The sequence below is a fragment of the Podarcis cretensis genome, assembly GCF_951804945.1.
Source record: "Podarcis cretensis genome assembly, chromosome: 5".
Classification (NCBI taxonomy): Eukaryota; Metazoa; Chordata; class Lepidosauria; order Squamata; family Lacertidae; genus Podarcis; species Podarcis cretensis.
This window is the reverse complement of record NC_137174.1, coordinates 89,983,690-90,001,902: the sequence shown is the minus strand read 5'-3', so window position 1 is coordinate 90,001,902 and position 18,213 is coordinate 89,983,690. Positions and strand designations below refer to the sequence as shown.

The window sequence follows — 18,213 nt, the reverse complement described above, 5'->3', positions numbered from 1 at the left end:
AACTTATCACCATCACCATCATCATGCAATCAGTTTTTTAGAACACAACAAAACAAAAATCTAAGGCAAGCCATCCCACAAACACACCAAAATACTTGAGGGAAAGTCTGCCCCCTTCCCTCATCTTTAGATGAATTTCTCTCTCTTCCTTTCCTCCACAAACATCCAAACTCAGACCAGCTGACAATATTAGCAGAGCAGCTGAATCCGCCTTTACAAAAGAACAAAAATGTAAATATTTTTACCTCTACTTTGTCCCCACCCTGCAGAAAAATGCAAGAGAAAACACAAACTAATAACTGTTATGATTAAAAGGTTTAATGCCCAGCTTACAACAATGTTAAGTAACTTAACAGAGTGTTTCTATATTCCCTTAGTTACAAATGAGCCATGTGAAGTGAATGGGACTTACATCTGAGTATTTATACCAATAGGATTGTACTGTACACCTTCTTAGGCATGACATTCTTTATTTTTAGATATTCATATTACTCACTTCCAACCATGACATGTATTAGAGCATAGGCTTTTTAGAATGAACAGTTGTTTAAGGTTCAAAAAATCATCAGTGTTGCAATGTGATTTCTGGCTCTCCAAGGTGTCAGGCAGAATAACTGAGTGAAAATTTGGTTTCACTTGCATTTTAATGAGAACCTGCCTAATTCAAACTTCTTGAACCAACATGCAAACCGAAACACAGCTACCCTTTGAAATTTGCATTTCTTTGGATTTTATGATGCAGTTCTCAAAACAAGTATTATGTATAACAATGAACACATGCGAAAATCTGCATTAAATGCCTGTAATGGTGGATATAACATTCAAAATACTTTGCATTTGGGAAAATTACTTGCAAAAATGTGTACGTTAGTCATGACTGCCTGCAAAAAAAAATGTGTTTCGTATTTGAAATTTCTGCTAAAATGCTGGTGAATTTTCATGATAATCAAAGGAAAGCAAATGTGGGAAACTTAATTTAAGACTGGGAAAATGAGAAACTTAGAGAACTGAAATTGACAGATTTATTTTTTCCTAAACAGGAATCTTACAAAGCCCAGACTGGACCGGACCAATAACCCTTATATCCTTTAGCTGCACGTCAGGGATTGAAACTTGAACAGCGTGGGCTGAAGCTGATGAGACGTAATGAAATTGATGGGTTTGACTACCTTAAGTGTGCTGCTTTCATTGGGTCTACTCTGAGTATAATTCTGCATACAACCCTCTTGTGTGCAAATCACATATTCTAACAATGAGCGACAGACACTTCCCTGAGCTTTGGTTTGGGACCCACATACAGAATCAATCAATGATGAGAGAAATGCCTGCTCACACACACAATGTTTCGGTGTGTGCAACATAATAATTCTACCACCATTCATACATTGACTATGGATAACTGATGTGTTAATATTTATGCTTAACTACAGAACTCATCAGATAAATTATGTTCTACCCTCTATAGCTGCAGTTCCCTTTCATGTACCATCTCAGACATTTCCATTACAGGTGAAATTAAATTACCCCGCCTCCTCCCCTACACTCCATTTAAAGTAAATAAAACTTTATTGAGCTCTCTCTTCCTCTAGGGGACTATACCGAAGATCAATGTGCAGATGGTATACAGATGGTATTTTTAGACTCTGAATCATATAGGTGAAGTCCTACAGAAGGATTTTGTTCTGCTGCAATCTAATAGACAATTGGAAAGATGGAAGAACCTTAACAGCACATGCTAAAAAATATTAGATTGCATCAATATTTCCTTCCTCTTCCAACAGTTCCCAACTTCTTAGCTGCCTCGGTAATTTAAGAACGTGAAGAAAGATGAAGCAAAAGAAACCATCCACTAAACCGAGCAACTCTCATCTGTCTGAAATAAAGAGGAAGGATATGTATAATAAGCAGTTTGGATTCTTCAAGTGGCTGGTAATGTAAAAAGAAAATTGCGAGTACATGTTAAGCACAACCTGGTCCTCAACACTTTAAATAAAACTTACTAGTGCAACTGGGGGTTTGAAGCATGTGTTGTTGCATTCTGGTCCTAACTATGGGCTTCCCATAGGCATCTGCTTGGACACTGGAAACCTCAGGAAGGCAGAATGCTATTGTACTCAATTTCTGCTTTCATGTTTCCTATAAACGTCTTGTTGACCACTGTGAGAACAGCATGCTAGTCTAGGTGGGCCATTGACCTGTCCCAGCAGGTCTGGTCTTGTGCTGTCGTGTGGGGCCAAACATGATATTATGTTAAACACATTTTTGGATTGCGTGTGACTGTTTTTAAAGACCAAAGTAGCAGCTATTGGGGGCAGAAAGATGCAGGACCGCAGGGATAGAGTGGAGTTTAACCCTTTCTCTCCCTTCTGTAGAACCAGAAAAAACCACACACACCTTTCTGAGCTTCCTCCTATTACAGCATTTCCCAAGCTTGGGTTTCCAGTTGATTTTGGAGTACAACTCCCATCATCCCAAGCTAGCAGGACCAGTGGCCATTATGGGAACTGTAGTCCAAAAGCAGCTGGAAAGCCAAGTTTGGGAAACCCTGTACTCATACAAGTAGCAAGAATTTTTTCTGTGGGGTTGGCGTGGGTCATTAAGGCTGTGATAGAGAGGCAAAAAGTTAAACACCTCCACCCCGCCATGTTCCCTATCAAGATCTGGGCACCCCTACATCTGATAGTTTGATTTTAAAAACATTCAAGTCAAGCATCTAAATATAAGGTTACCAGATTTTTTTCAATGGATTTTGTATGGGGACTGATTTGTAAATCCAGGGACTGTCCCTGGGAAATGGGGACGTCTGGTAACCTTAAAAGACATATTTGATGTAACACGTTGCTTGGTCCTTGATGTAAGGATATAAGCATATGGAACCATTTCACGGAAATGAAAGCTACAGTTTCCATTTCAGTTTTGCTAGAGTGGGAAAACACAAGCATCTCTCTCTATTTATTTGGCTGCTTTCAATTATCCCCTTGAAGATCCGTGTAAGTCCTGGACACAAGAATGATTAAAAAAATTAAAAATAATCACCAAAGGAACATAGGGGCATCAGAACATAGGAAGCTACCTGATAGTGAGCCACGTCATTGGTCCACCCAGCATTGTTTACACTGACTGGCAGTGGCTGCCCAGGGTTTCAGACAGATGTGTCTCCCACCCTGACCAGGAGATGCTGGGTGTTGAACCTGAGACCTTCTGCCTGCAAAGCGGATGCTCTTCCCGTGAGTCCTGGCCCTTGCTTAAACAGCTGGCTTTTAAGACTCCACAAAAAGCTCAGTCCCTAAATTAGGCCACCAGCCCACACAACTGGCAGTAGCCCTGCTTACATTCACATGAGCAGGGAAAAGAAGTGACAGGAAATACTGTATTTTTTGCTCTATAAGACTCACTTTTTCCCTCCTAAAAAGTAAGGGGAAATGTGTGTGTGTCTTATGGAGCGAATGCAGGCTGCACAGCTATCCTAGAAGCCAGAACAGCAAGAGGGATTGCTGCTTTCACTGAGCAGTGATCCTTCTTGCTGTTCTGGCTTCTGAGATTCAGAAGATTTTTTTTTCTTGTTTTCCTCCTCCAAAAACTAGGTGCGTTTTGGTCTGGTGGTCTGGTGCGTTTTATAGAGTGAAAAATACTTGTGGTCTGGTGCGTTTTATAGAGGGAAAAATACGGGTATATATGAACTTACTAACTAAGCTTCACCTTAGACCACACAAGCTCGGGGATTGCGGATTTCCTGTTCTCCCAAAGCTCAGGAGTTTAGTCGTATGCAGTGCTTTTTTCGGGGGTGGGTGGGCGCAGGGGTATGCATACCTCTAAACATTTTGTGAATCTAAGTTTGGCCTCATTGAGGGACAGTAAAAGGAGAGTACCCCTAAACACTTTTTTTGGGGGAAAGCACTGGTTGTACGGGGTGCTTCAGGGTCTGCAGAATTTGCTAGAGCTGTAAATCAGTCTTGGGGGACTTTGGAACAGCTCTGCCTCTAAGCTCTGGTTCTCTCAAAAACTTGGGAGCAAACACAAAAGTCAGAGTGAATTAAATTAAGTTTAAGCCAGATCCAAACTCCATTCAGGAGTCAGTCTACTGCTACCTGAGCCAGGCTAAGCCCAGCCGAAGGGGAGGGGGAGCCTTTAAATTACATAGCCCTTTTGGGCTTATACCATGTTGTCAGGTCACATGATAGAGCTAATGAGCACCAGCTGAGCTGGGATGAGGGATGGTGTATCTCTGTCTGAGCCAAAGTTGGGGACTTACGCCAACATAACTAGAGACCTTCCACATTTTAACTTGCTCACCCCAGCAGATCTAGGTTTGTGATTGTGCCATTAATTTAAAAAGTAGATAAAACCTTTCCCCTTCTTATTTGCTTCATTTTTCACTTTGGTTGGTTACTTTTCCTTTTTAGTTTGGGAAGGGATGTAGATATTCAACAACCCTAATCTAAGGGATGAACCTAACCTAATCTTTGATGAAATGTTTTCTCCCCTTGAACGCGTAAATTCTGACATGAAAAATGAAACTTGTAGAAATTTGGCTCAGTTCTACCAGTAATCAGACCCTCTCCAGAAATTAAAGTAAACACACAAGACCCACCCACCAGGGGTGAGTTTTCTAGCTCTGACCTGCTACATCACCCTTTCTGCCACATTCTGACTCATGGAAGGTCAACTTCTGAAGTGGAGGAACTTCTGCACCCATAAACTTTTTTAGAACCCCAATTATGCAGGGTTTCAAAAGGCGCTGGCCACCTCAGTGGATCTGGCACTTTCCCAGAGCAAGTCAAGGCCCTTAAGGCCTTCTGAGATAACACCAAACTCATTTTACTTTACAGATAGTTCACTTCAAATGCATTTGGTCCTGCCAAAAGCCACAACAGGTCTACATAAATGTGTTTAATAAATTAAAACGTCCATGCAACAAGATAAACTGTATGCAATTACAAGTTCAAAATTATGAATTCATACCCCAGAAAACTAATTTATTGTACTAAAGTGTCAAGCACACATGGATATTTGTCTTGCTTTGCCAAGGGTTCATACTAATGTGGCCACTTCTTTCCCATCATCATAATCATTCACATATTATATCTTCTTTCTAAATTTGTTCTATCTTTCTCCAACAACTCAGTAAAAGAATTCGAGTCCTGTACTCTCTGACACATAAATGAGCTGTGTGGCAAATCCCCAATTTCCCCATCATTGCAGATGCTACAGACTCCAAAGAGTGTTGGGGTATCTCCCTTCAAGCACTGTGGATGATATTAACTGAAATCTGGAAAGAGGAAAAGTATTTCTCAGAGTGTGCCTACCTATTAAAAACCATAAAATAATTCTCAGGGCCAAGCAGTCCATTTCAGGATTTGTCCTGGATTCGTTTGGATTGAAACTGGATTGAACTGGACGTGCACAGAAACCGACCCTGTTTACAAATTGTTTTGAGGGCTTCCAGTCAAGTACTAGAAAAAACCCCCACCTCATCTCCCCCCCCCCAAGTATCTGATCTGAACACTTGAAAAACCCCCAAATTAATCCTTTGTTGCTGTTTACTCCCTTCTTTGCTCTGCTTTCCTAAACGAGGGGGGGGGGGAGAATGGCCTTACTTTGGGAGAGTAGTATGGAACAACAGGCTGCTGAATGACATTTCCTGTGAGCAATCATAGGTTACGGACCCCATAACCCCCAGATGGAAATGACAATCTAAACATGATCATTATTTGCAGCTGATGATACCTTCAAAGGGAGCTCCCTGTGACCTGCTCCTTCTGTCTAAAGGTAAGGCATTTTCCCACAAGGAAGGTTGGAGCTGTCAGGGAATTGTGGAGGTGGGGGCAAGAGACCCCAAACATTTAACCAAGGCTTCCAGGCTGAGCTCCAATTCTACTCAAGCTAAGCCATATTCAGGCAGAGGCAGATGACATTTTTAGCCCTTCCTTCTCTGGAGGTTCATCTTGGCTCTAGCTCAAATCTTACCTGAGGAGGATGGATCCTGGAGTCCAGTAGAATTTGGGGGCAGAAGTCTAGGGTCCCACTTAACAGAATGAGTAGGAGGAACCTCAAACATTGGAGGGTCAGCTTACCACATTTTGGAGCAAACGAAGTAATACGATTGCCATCTCAATAGGGGACCATTTCAAGTTGGCGAAATGAAATGCATTACAGTGGTACCTCGGGTTAAGAACTTAATTCGTTCCGGAAGTCTGTTCTTAACCTGAAACTGTTCTTAACCTGAAGCACCGCATTAGCTAATGGGGCCTCCTGCTGCTGCCACACCGCTGCTGCACAATTTCTGTTCTCATCCTGAAGCAAAGTTCTTAACCCTGGGTTAGCGGAGTCCGTAACCTGAAGCATCTGTAACCTGAAGCGTCTGTAACCCGAGGTACCACTGTACCAGCTAAGACTATTACCCATAAGATCATTAAGTCCAGCATCTCTAATTACCTAGTACATCAGTGCTGGAGTTTATATAGCTAAATGTGAGAGTTGTCATCCTGCTCAACTGAGGTGGGTGGAGGCCAATGGAAGTGCTTGAGAAAGAGGTTACAAATTAGTTTCCTTACCACTGCCACCACATTAAAATTTCACGTGATAATTATCTCAAAGAAACTGCAATCTCCCTATCCAAAAGCACTTCTGTCACTGCTAATCGTTCCAGCACATACCACAGGGACTGTTCAAATGCAGATGATTTAACGGTGACTGTAATTCTTCCTGTAAACAGGATTGATGAATTGTGCGTTCTCCAGACCTCAGGGTCCAAGGATGGAGTGACAGGGATCCCCTTTGAAATCCTTTTAGTGTCAAGGACGCGTGTCAAAGCAGCTGTCTTGCTTGCCAAGAAAGGCGAAAGGGGAATCCTGCACAACAAACGTTCTTTAATCTGCAGCATTCCCAGTTTAAGGCTTCATAAAAACTCCAACAGGCCATGACAAGAAGTCTTCTCTCTACTCTTTCCTATATAGTGGCAGCTCCATTCAACATGGTTCAAGGCCAGGGATGATGGGAGCTATGTTTCAGCAACATTTGGTGTTCCACAAGGTCCCCATCCTTGGTATACCATCCCAGCCTATGACCTGAAGTAACATGAGGTCACTACTTTGCCTGAAGATAAGCAGGTTTGGTTCTGGTCTGTGAATGGGAACCACAGTTATAGCAACTTGGGTTCCATGATGGAAGTAAGGGGATATTAAACTGTAAGAAATTGAGTAAGTTCATAAGAAGTTTCTGAATCAAATATGTGTAGTACATTTCTATACTTTTGTAGGAGATAAGAGGTTTTTGGTGAAGGAAGAGGAGGTTAAAAAGGAGATAGAAAAACTTGAGAATACTCTACCAAGAATACAGGATTGTCTACCAAGACAAACAGAACCTAACATCATCTTTAGTCAGCATGATGAACACCATTGAATATCTCTGTGTATACCAAATTTCAGGTTGTGATCTATTGTGGAAGTACCGGAATATTTTTAAACAACAACAACACCAAAGCAAACCATGGGACAATCAGTATGTCAGTGAGGCCCAAATATTTTAAATATAAACAGATTCTGAAGCTTTTGTATTCTGAATACTGAGAATGTGAAATGCACTCTAATGCATTTAAATAACCAGCCAGTCTGGCACATAGAAATATTTTTGAAACACCTTTGAAACAGAAATTGATTCATTCATAATTGGTTAACATGAAAGGAATGCTTGTATTACTGAGCGAGACATCTTAAATTTCCTCTACCTTTGCGATGGATTCATGCAGGCTGAAGGAAGACACTAGTTCGTTGGATATTGTTGAATGTAGAGGGAAAAGGGCTTCAGAGAGAAAACTTGCCGTCTGTGTGACAAAAAAAGAGAAAAGGAGATGGAGAGAACCTTTTAGACTTCTTATTGATTTCCTTCTTCAAATGCCTTACTGGATTCTATCTGAAGGTTCAAAGGACCTCAAATTGTTTCAAAGTTTGTGCTGATCATTAGATTTCATTTTAGTGATCTAATTTACTCGTTCCAAACTCTGGAACAGAAAAAAGGGATACAGTTATCTTTACTGTAAAAAAAAAGTGTTCTCCTGAAATGACGTTTATCTTAGTAAATGTACTTCCCCGTTCAATGCATTATTACGCCTAAGGGGAGAAAAATCCATACTGATTTCATTTGTGCATTGCTAGTAATTCCAAAACTTGAAATGACTAATTGGCTTGTCAGAAATTATATATGCATGACAATTAGAGCCATAAAACACAAAACTATTTATTCAAGAGGAACTGCATCCCTCCCCTTCAGTAGTAGGCATAGGTTAAAATGTTAATTATAAAAATGAACTAATTCCTGTTCATGTACATCCATTTAGAAATTGAACTAGTTCAGTTTACAGTTCAATTCAGTTTCATCCATTTATCCTATTTACCTTTTTTCTTTTGGCATTCAAGATGTTGTGCTAAAGTGCAAAACAGTGAACTTCATTAAAAAAAGAGCTAGTTTATTTGAAGAACTGGTGGTAGATAGTTTTCAGAGATGGACCATTGTTTATTACTGAGTTCCCGAGATTAACAGTAATAAATTAACACTACTTGTTATCAGGGGCTCACTGTCTCACGCTTATGCATTTGGTTCGGGCTTTTTTGGTTTTAATCTACCCCATCAATATTTCCAAGCACACTAAGGCAGCTAACAAATCAATAACAGAATAATAAAATAAATAAATAATACAATCTCCAACTTAAACCAAATCACACACTCAAAACAGCAGCATACAAATTAAGAACTAATAATAGCAAAAATAATAGGAACATAAAGCTAAAACAAATGCAACAATTCTAAAACAGCCATCAGATAAGCACAAAGCGAGACCAGCAAAGAATTTAATGGATGAAAACACTTTTAAGCAACATGTTATATTAGAAGCCAAATAACTTGTTTTGATGAATTGGAAGAGCTGCAAAAAGATTCCATTGAGCACATGGATGAATAATATGGACAGATTAGCTACATATGAACGAATTGCATATTGACACAAATTAAGAATGGATTAATATGAAGAAATCTGGAATGAATATTTAAGCGATAAGGTGGATAGTGGGGGGAAGTGGAAGGAGGAGAGAGAGGTGGGAAAATATTGTTAAAAAGGTGTAGTCATAGGTATATCAGTGTATTTAAATCTGAATTGTCAAATTGTGTTATTATTGTTATTATGGTTTTTGTTGTAGTGTCTTTTGCAGTTGTTCTTTGTATAAAAAAAAATGATTAAATAAATTAAAAAACATGTGGCACCAGCTTTTCTTCCCCAGTGCCAATTCACCAAAAGCGGGGACGTATCCTTCTTTTACTTCAACTCCTGCCATTTTACTTCAACTCCTGCCATTTGTTGAACCTTACTGCTCAAAGCCCATTGGTAGCTTCTACTAATTTTCAGCTTAAGCAAAGGACCTCCATGTGTATCTTGCCCAAATGCGGAAGCACAACTGTGAGTTCGGTACATATGGAAATAATTCAATGATCTGAGAGCAGCCAATTTGCACTGCAGAGGTTGTGCTGCTGCTTCATCACATCACAGTTCTCAGTGTTCATAATATAAGCCTGAGCGGGCACCCAGTTTTGCTTCTGCACTAGCAAGTGGTCCTTGGGGTTATGGACCAGGACAGAATATAGTCCTCTGGCTGAAAGAAGGTCCCTCATTTCTGATTTAGCATCTCAGTGTGAGCCAGGGAAGATAATGGCACGTTTGATGAACTCTGAATGCAGTTCTGCTGGAGATTTTGTTTTTAAATGTTCCTCTAGCTGTGTTTGGCCATAGGTGATAAGCACCTGTATGTTTGGAAATGTTTTTGAAGCTTCTCTCCATGTCTGACATCTGCTGATATTCAAAAGTCGGCTGCCTGATGCTCAAGTCCTTATATCCACTTTTAGTAGAGTCCTGAATTTTGGAATGGATAGTATCAAAAGCGTGATTAATCCATTCCTGACTTGCCAGAAAGTTTTCCTTTTAGAGACCATATATTACTGTGAAGTGTTGAAATTGAAACCTTTGCTTTGGAAGTGATATTAATGCCGCTGGAAGATTTAACAGGATTGATTTGCTGTGCCATGCATTTTGCAACTTTCCCAGCTTGCTTCTGACAGCTAGGGCACTGCTCTGAGGGTCTCTGGTTGTTTTAAACTTCAGTGTGCTCCTTTTCTACAAAGAACCCGAGCTTGGCTGTTTCACTTAAACAAGTTTAGACGTCAGTGGCATTTCATGCAAAATAAATTTGGCAAACGCTTCTAGCAATTTTTATCACAATTCTCTCTCATTTTGTAATTATTGTTATTAAATCTTCCAAAATTATTACATAACTCCAATCATATGTATCTTTTTTTGTTACACATTTTCTTCTTGACTTCCCGTCTATCCTTCCCTGTTTTTTTATATTCCCCCTTAATAGTTGCATTAAAACACATCTACATTTATTTTCTAAGCCCCCAAAATCCATTCTCCACATTCTTCCATTGCTCATATCTCAAATCCTGCACATGATTTCATATAAGAATGATAATTCAATAGGTAGTCCTCCAATGGCCTCCATTCTTCTATGACAATACAATCATTTTGTCCTCTTATTTTAGCAGTCAGTTTCACCATTTCCCCATAGTTCACCAGTTTTATAAGCCAATCTTCCTTAGTTGGAGTCTCTTCGTCTTTTCATATAAAGTTCTTGCTGCAGTTGTTGCATACATAAAAAGGTTAGGCAGCTTTTGGGGAATTTCCGTCCCTATTATCCCCAGCAAAAATGCTTTGGGTTGGAGGGGGGTGTTGGTCAATTTAAGCATCTTTTTCAGTTCATTGTAAATCATTTCCCAGAAATCTGTTGCATTGCCACAAGTCCACAAGATATGTTAATCACAATTCTCACACAAGGTGCAAACTGACTTCCCTCTCCTGCAAGCAATCTGCACATATAAAAGGCAGTGCCCAATGCTCCTTTCTATTCTCCCAAGATAGACTCCCAGCCCCAGTCTAAGCTCCCTTCCAACCTCCTCTTCCATAAGTTATCTGCTGGAATCCCGCTAGAACATGAACCTCAATCGTACGATGCTCTTGAGTATATGGAACGCCCATGCAGCTTTGGCTCTGCAAGTGGAGACAGTGGTAGAATCCCTCTATGTACAAAATGAACAGAGAAGAGAATGTGACATCTAGTGAGCAAGAAACAGAACCTCACATGGAAATATGCAGATGAAGGGAGTGGCCATGCAAATATCCTGGTTCTCAGTGGCTAAAGAGATCACTGGTTGAATAGATGGACCATAAGGAGATGCCTTCTACTGAGTTAGACCCTTGGTCCATCTTGCGCAGTACGACCTACACTGACTGGCAGCAGGTCTCCAAGGTTTCAGATAAGGAACATTCTCCTGCCTACCCAGAACTGTCAGGGATTGAACCTGAGATTTTCTTCATGAAAAGCAGATGCTCGACCAATAAGACACAACCAAAGGCCTGGATAAATAAGTAGGGCTTTAACTAGTACTGCAAATATAAAAACCTTTATATCAACAGCAGTGTGATGGGCATGACTGGAAAGGGTCTTGTGTACAGCTTATACAGTGGTACCTCAGGTTAAGTACTTAATTCGTTCCGGAGGTCCGTTCTTAACCTGAAACTGTTCTTAACCCGAAGCACCACTTTAGCTAATGGGGCCTCCTGCTGCTGCCGCACCGCTGGAGCACGATTTCTGTTCTCATCCTGAAGCAAAGTTCTTAACCTGAAGCAATATTTCTGGCTTAGCGGAGTGTGTAACCTGAAGCGTATGTAACCCGAGGTACCACTGTTTCTCTATGGTTCCAATACTGAGAAAATCAAACCCACGAACACCATACCTTACAAATCTATATAGCAATGTGGAAAGAAATAATTAAAAAAAATGTACCCATATGCAATCTTTCCAATGCATTATATACTTTACATTTTAAAAAATAATCAGAAAAGACGAAGTGGTTGTTTCAGTTTCAAAGTAGGAAATAACTGTGGTGACCTCCTTGCTTTTCACTGGATGAAACATTAAAGAAACCCGCAAGATCTGAATGTTGCATAATCAATCATTCTCAGAAGAATTAATGAGGTAATAGATTCCTTACCACTGTATTTTCATCTATGAGAGCTCAGCACTTGCTCGTCTTCCACTCCCACCCTGCCACACACACACACACACACCAAATATCTCCAGGAAGAGAACCACTCCAGTCATTCATTATTAGGATGACAGTGCATAAGAGAGGCATGATTGACAGTAACGATTCATCTTTATTTTAGATGTTTATGCAGGGAAACTGAACAGATCAGTACATTTAAGTGGAAAGGAGCAGAGCCCAATGTACTGCTGCGCGAATAACACACACAAATTGCCAACAATGGATAGGTAACAAATCAATAAAGCACTTGAACCAGCACCCTCCCGCTTAAAAGAACTAAGTGCACTTGAAACTACTAAGGCTGTGTACACACCATATATTAAAGCTCATTTAAAGTACAAATAAAATGATGATGATGATGATGATGTCTTCAGGAGAGAACCTTTTCACTGTGCTACTTGCCTCTAAGGTCTGTTCCGTGACCACTCAAAGCAAGCGTTTGATCATTGTTGCACTTATTTTAACAAAACACCATTCCAAACAAGTGTCTATGGTGCTATGCTTTAGACATGGGCTTAAAACCTTCTCATTCACACAGACTGTCTCTGTAGTGTGACCCTACCATCTTGCCCAGGGGTCAGCAACCTAAGGCCCATGGGCCACAAGCAGCCCATGGGGGTCGTTTAACCGGCCCATGGACCCTGCTGCCCACTCAGAGACCCCCGCCACCCACTCAGTCGGCTCCCGTGCGCCGCGCTAAACCAGTGCAGAGCAGAGCGGGGACCAACTTCCGCAACACTGGCTGACTTCCCATTGGCTGCAGGAAGGAGTGCCAGAAATAGCGCTTGCACATGCATGCATACGCACACACTCAGACCCAATGCGGTTATTTCCCAACTTTTTAAATGCAGTTTTGGAAATACTCCAAGGTTTTTCATTATGGGATGAAGAGCCGACCACCACCCAAAGACCATCAGATCTACATGACAAGCCAAAAAGTCCTTCCCTTCCATGCTCTCGGTTAATGGGGTGGCATCTTTTGATCAGCAGCCATCGATCAACTTTCTTCTCTTCAACCGAATTCCTGAAAATAACCTTCTGTCACATCACAGCTGAACTGGAACACTGTAGGACTGCATGATTGATGGAAGAGGCTCTGAGCAATTCATTGACATATGACAAGAGTCCCAGAAGCTGAGCCACCCACTTCGCCTTGTTGATAAGGCACAACTTTAACACAAGCAGGATTAAGGCAGAGATGACAAGCTGGGCAAAGACTGATAATCAGATACGGAGCATAGCCTAGTATTCTGAAACAGGAACTTAGAGAACACAAGAAGCTGCCTTATACTGACTTAATACATTGGTCCATCTAGCTCAGTCTGTTGGATAGTTTGTTTAAAGGTAGGGTTCATTATTGTTCCACAGGGTGTGTACCACTTTAAGGGCCAGGGTGCATATCCTGACCTAGTTTTTGCAGCTGTGTGGCGGTGTAACAGGTGCTGATAGGTCACTGTGATTAGCTGTGTCAGCAATTGTGTTTGCTATATGAGCTTTACTCTGTACCTTACCCATAGCTGTCAACTTTTCCCATTTCTTGCGAGGAATCCTATTTGGAATAAGGGAATTTCCCTTAAAAAAAGGGAAACGTTGACAGCTATGACCTTACCCCCTCCCCCCGGTGGATGGATGGGTGATAATTATAACCACTATGTAAGATGTATGTTTGAGGAGTTTTTGTTATTAAACCTTGCAAAGGTCTCTTTGCATCTCTTCAGTGATTCCATCTATGTGGTCTACTCTGCACACAATCTGTGGCTTGTTTCAAATGCCCAGTACAGTATAGTCTACACTGAGTGACAGCTGCTCTCCAAGGTTTCAGAGAAAGGACATGTCGGAGATTGAACCTAAGGCATCCGACATGCCAAGCAGTTGCCTTTCTACTTAGCTACCACCAGGCTTTGTCTCAACCCTGTTTTAAATCACGCTGCAAAATACCTTGCTTGAGCAAACCTGCTTCATGGCCCTGAACCAATTCACTTGACCCACGCTGCCTGTTCTGAATTAATTCCCCAATAACCCTCCTGTCTCTGAGTGTTTTCTGAAACTCTGAATGAATTGTTCATCTGGACTGACTTTGCATGCTAAAAAAGGCCTTGCAGTATCATTTGGGTTGGGTCCAAACTATCCACCCATTACCATTATCGTAAAGGTTCATGAGCCACCACTGGAGTGATAGCCTACCTACTGTTGTAACTACTCTGGTAACCTCAAAGTTAGATTACTGCAATGTGTTAGTCATAGGGCTGCCTCTGAAGACGGTTCAGAAACTTCAGCTGGTGCAGAATTTAGCAGCCAGGTTGCTCACTGGAGCAAGACGGTTTGAGCGTATTACACCAATCCTGGTCCAACTGCACGGGCTACCAATTAGTTTCTGGGCCCAATTCAAAGCGCTGGTTTTGAGCTATGAAGTCTTAACTGGATCAGGACCTCAATACTTCAAGGACCGCCTCTTTCCATATGAACCTACCCAGACCATGAGATCATCTTCTGAGACCCTTCTTTGTGTGCCTCCTCCTCAAGAGGTCCAGAGGGTGGCAACATGAGAATGGGCCTTCTCTGCAGTGGCTCCCCGTCTGTAGAATGCTTTCCCCAGGGAAGTTCACCTGGCGCCTTCATTATATACCTTTTAGGCACCAGACAAAAATGTTCCTTTTTAACCAGGCCTTTGGTTGATCTGATTGACATCCTATACCCTTTCAAAATGTGGCTCTTTTGGGGGGATGAATTATTGGGTTATTGTTTTTATTTTGATTTTATATATCGCAATCTTTTTTGTGAACCGCCCTGAGACCTCCAGGTATAGGGCAGTATATTAACTAACTAACTAACTAACTAACCAACCAGGGTCTAGAAACCACAGGAAGACAGAATGTTCTCGTGCTTGGACCTTGCTTTGGGGATTCCCAAAGGCATGTGGTTGGCCACTGTGAGAACAATGGCTTACATGTTAAAAAATGTGCTAAACGCATAAACACATAAAATCTTTAGGAAAAACTACCATAGAAAATTGGCCCAGTCACCTGTGGGTCTGAGTATGGGGATTTTCTTGACAGACTGATTTGTATTGGGGGATGGTCTGCGCCTACAGATCTGTAGACAGAATCTGGTGACCATCTGGGTCGACTTATGATCTTTACCTAAAAGGAGAAGATCGAATTTGTGTTTTTCCGGGAGGTCAGCAAGTCACCCTTTCTTTATCCCAATGAATAGTGTGCAGCCCAGATACTTTTATAAGCACATCTCAGTACTTAGTAAGGGTATAGAATCATAGAATCATAGAGTTGGAAGAGACCACAAGGGCCATCGAGTCCAAACCCCTGCCAAGCAGGAAACACCATCAGAGCACTCCTGACATATGGTTGTCAAGCCTCTGCTTAAAGACCTCCAAAGAAGGAGACTCCACCACACTCCTTGGCAGCAAATTCCACTGTCGAACAGCTCTTACTGTCAGGAAGTTCTTCCTAATGTTTAGGTGGAATCTTCTTTCTTGTAGTTTGGAACCATTGCTCTGTGTCCGCTTCTCTGGAGCAACAGAAAACAACCTTTCTCCCTCCTCTATGTGACATCCTTTTATATATTTGAACATGGCTATCATATCACCCCTTAACCTCCTCTTCTCCAGGCTAAACATGCCCAGCTTCCTTAGCTGTTCTTCATAAGGCATCGCTTCCAGGCCTTTGACCATTTTGGTTGCCCTCCTCTGGACACGTTCTAGTTTGTCAGTGTCCTTCTTGAACTGTGGTGCCCAGAACTGGACACAGTACTCCAGGGTAGCTTTATCCAGCAGTGTGCTCATACACACATACAAATGAGTGAGTCTTCCCATTGATTTATTCAACAGAGTCAACAATAGCAACACTATCTCTCCCTCATAAGCATAATAACTGAAAATGTGCTACTTAGCCGACACTAATGCAATGGTTAACACCTTGAGGACTGAAGGAGCTAACCATATGCAACAGACAATAAAGGAACACCATATGGCCACATGTGAGATGCTAACTTTTGCTCTGCCTTTACGTCTACTCAGGTCTTGATAGACAAAGCTGTGTTGCTGATCTGCTTCTTTCACTATTCAAGGACTATAACAGCTACAAAGCATTCCCAACAGACGTTGTCTTCTGCTGTTGCCTTGCCCTCTGAGAGGGTAAAGAGAGTTGATAATAGGAAAACAAAGAGATTATTTCAACAGTCAGGCAGAAACAGAAAGTTCCAGCTAATTAATTCCACCACCACCCACCATAAGTACTTAAAAATGTATGGAGAGACTGAGATCAGGCCAGTCTAGTCCAGTATCCTGTTCTCACAGTGGCAAACCATATGCTGCAGCAGTTGCAGTAACAGCATAATAATACTAATAATAATACATCCATCTGGCTGGGTTTCACCAGCCACTCTGGCCGGCTCCCAGCAGAATATTAAAAACAAAACAAAAGATCAAACATTAAAAACTTCCCTAAACAGGGCTGCCTTCAGATGTCTTCTAAAAGTCAGATAGTTGCTTATTCCCTTGACATCTGATGGGAGGGCGTTCCACAGAGTGGGCACCACTACCAAGAAGGCCCTCTGCCTGGTTCCCTGCAACCTCACTTCTTGCAGTGAGGGAACCACTAGAAGGCCCTCAGAACTGGACCTCAGTGTACGATGTGGGTGGAGACGCTCCTTCAGGTATTGCGGACTTTGTAAAGTTTATCTGATTTTTGGAACAATATTCTGGTATTCCAGGTTGGATGTATCCCAACAGCGATCTTGATAATGGTCCTTGTCATTCCTCCACTCCTTTGAACAGGCTTCTCTGGTGTCACTCCTGTGTCCATCACACTTGCAGTCAACCAAAATGTCCTCAGACAAGATCACTCACTCATCTTCCCTTAAGAATGATCAGCTCTCCTGATCATTTGAGCTTTCGTTTAAGGAAGTGTTTTGTGAAATTAGAAAGATATTGATGCTTCCCCTTTCACAATAGTGGGTCACTTCTGATTAGACTTTGATTGAGCATCCAACTTCCAATCTTAAAGAGAATTGCCTCCTTTTCATTTTAATTTGGGCACCATTTTCTGCTGCCCTCTGGTCTCTTGACACAGTGATTAATTGATTTATGAATCAATTACATTTGGCTTCTAAATGGGAACAAAAAAAAAAATTCATTCCCTTTGATTTATTTATGGCATGTGTCAGAATGTACATCTGCTTTCTTCCATCCATTCTTTAGATTTTCTAACCCTTTTCCATGTAATTAACTTCATTTTAGAGGGATATGAAATGTGCAACCCTTTTCACACTCAGCAAAAGACACCACGCAGATTTGAAGGAGGATGATTTTCATCAAGACTGCAGCACAGAAGAAAAGTTTATCATTCTCTCCCTGCCCCCGCGAAAAAATCCCTGATATGCCATATGAACTGAAGCTTATGTGGTTCCTACTTAAATGCAAGACCAGGCACGTTAGATATGATTGCATATATAATGGAATGCGTGATAAACAAACTTTCACAGCTCACACAAAAAGCCTTCTTTTCTGTTTACTTGTTGCCAGTGATATGCACGGAGTGTCCTTGTGGAACCACCCCAAAACACATAAAAGAAACTGCATAAGATGAAAGAAATGCATAAGAACTGACCTACTCAAGAGCACATGGAGATAGGAGACGCTGCACTATAATCACTTCCATACAATTTGAGGAATCACAAATGCAGCTGTCGAAATGGAGGCTAAAATTCCTCGTTCCGTGAAAGAAATGTAATATTTTTCGATTCCTCCCACGCCAACCTGTTGCCACAAAACAAATGAAGTAGAAAACCAGGTAACAGAAGTGATCTTCATGCATACACTTGTCTTGTATCAGGGCAGGGGGACCTGTGGACTTTCAGATGCCATTGGACTCCAACTCCCATCATTCCTTGCCATTTACTTTGCTTACTGGGACTGGTGGAAGTTGGAGTCCAATGGCAGGCCACAAATTCCCCAACCATGCTGCTCTTGAGTGGCTTTCCTTTATACTCTTATGGTCAAAACTCCAACAATTAAGAGCTGTGGATCATTAGACTGAGCCTGGCCTT

At 41.5% G+C, this 18,213-nt stretch overlaps 1 protein-coding gene across 7 annotated transcripts in view; it reads right to left on the bottom strand.

The window, feature by feature from the left end:
- NAALADL2 (N-acetylated alpha-linked acidic dipeptidase like 2) overlaps nt 1-18,213 on the bottom strand; it is an 819,134-nt gene that overhangs the window by 110,519 nt on the left and 690,402 nt on the right. For all 7 annotated transcript variants that reach the window (XM_079977819.1, XM_079977820.1, XM_079977821.1 and 4 more), the window contains one exon: nt 7,727-7,822. In XM_079977819.1, coding sequence (XP_079833945.1) covers nt 7,727-7,822 — 96 coding nt within the window. The remainder of the gene's footprint in view (nt 1-7,726; nt 7,823-18,213) is intronic.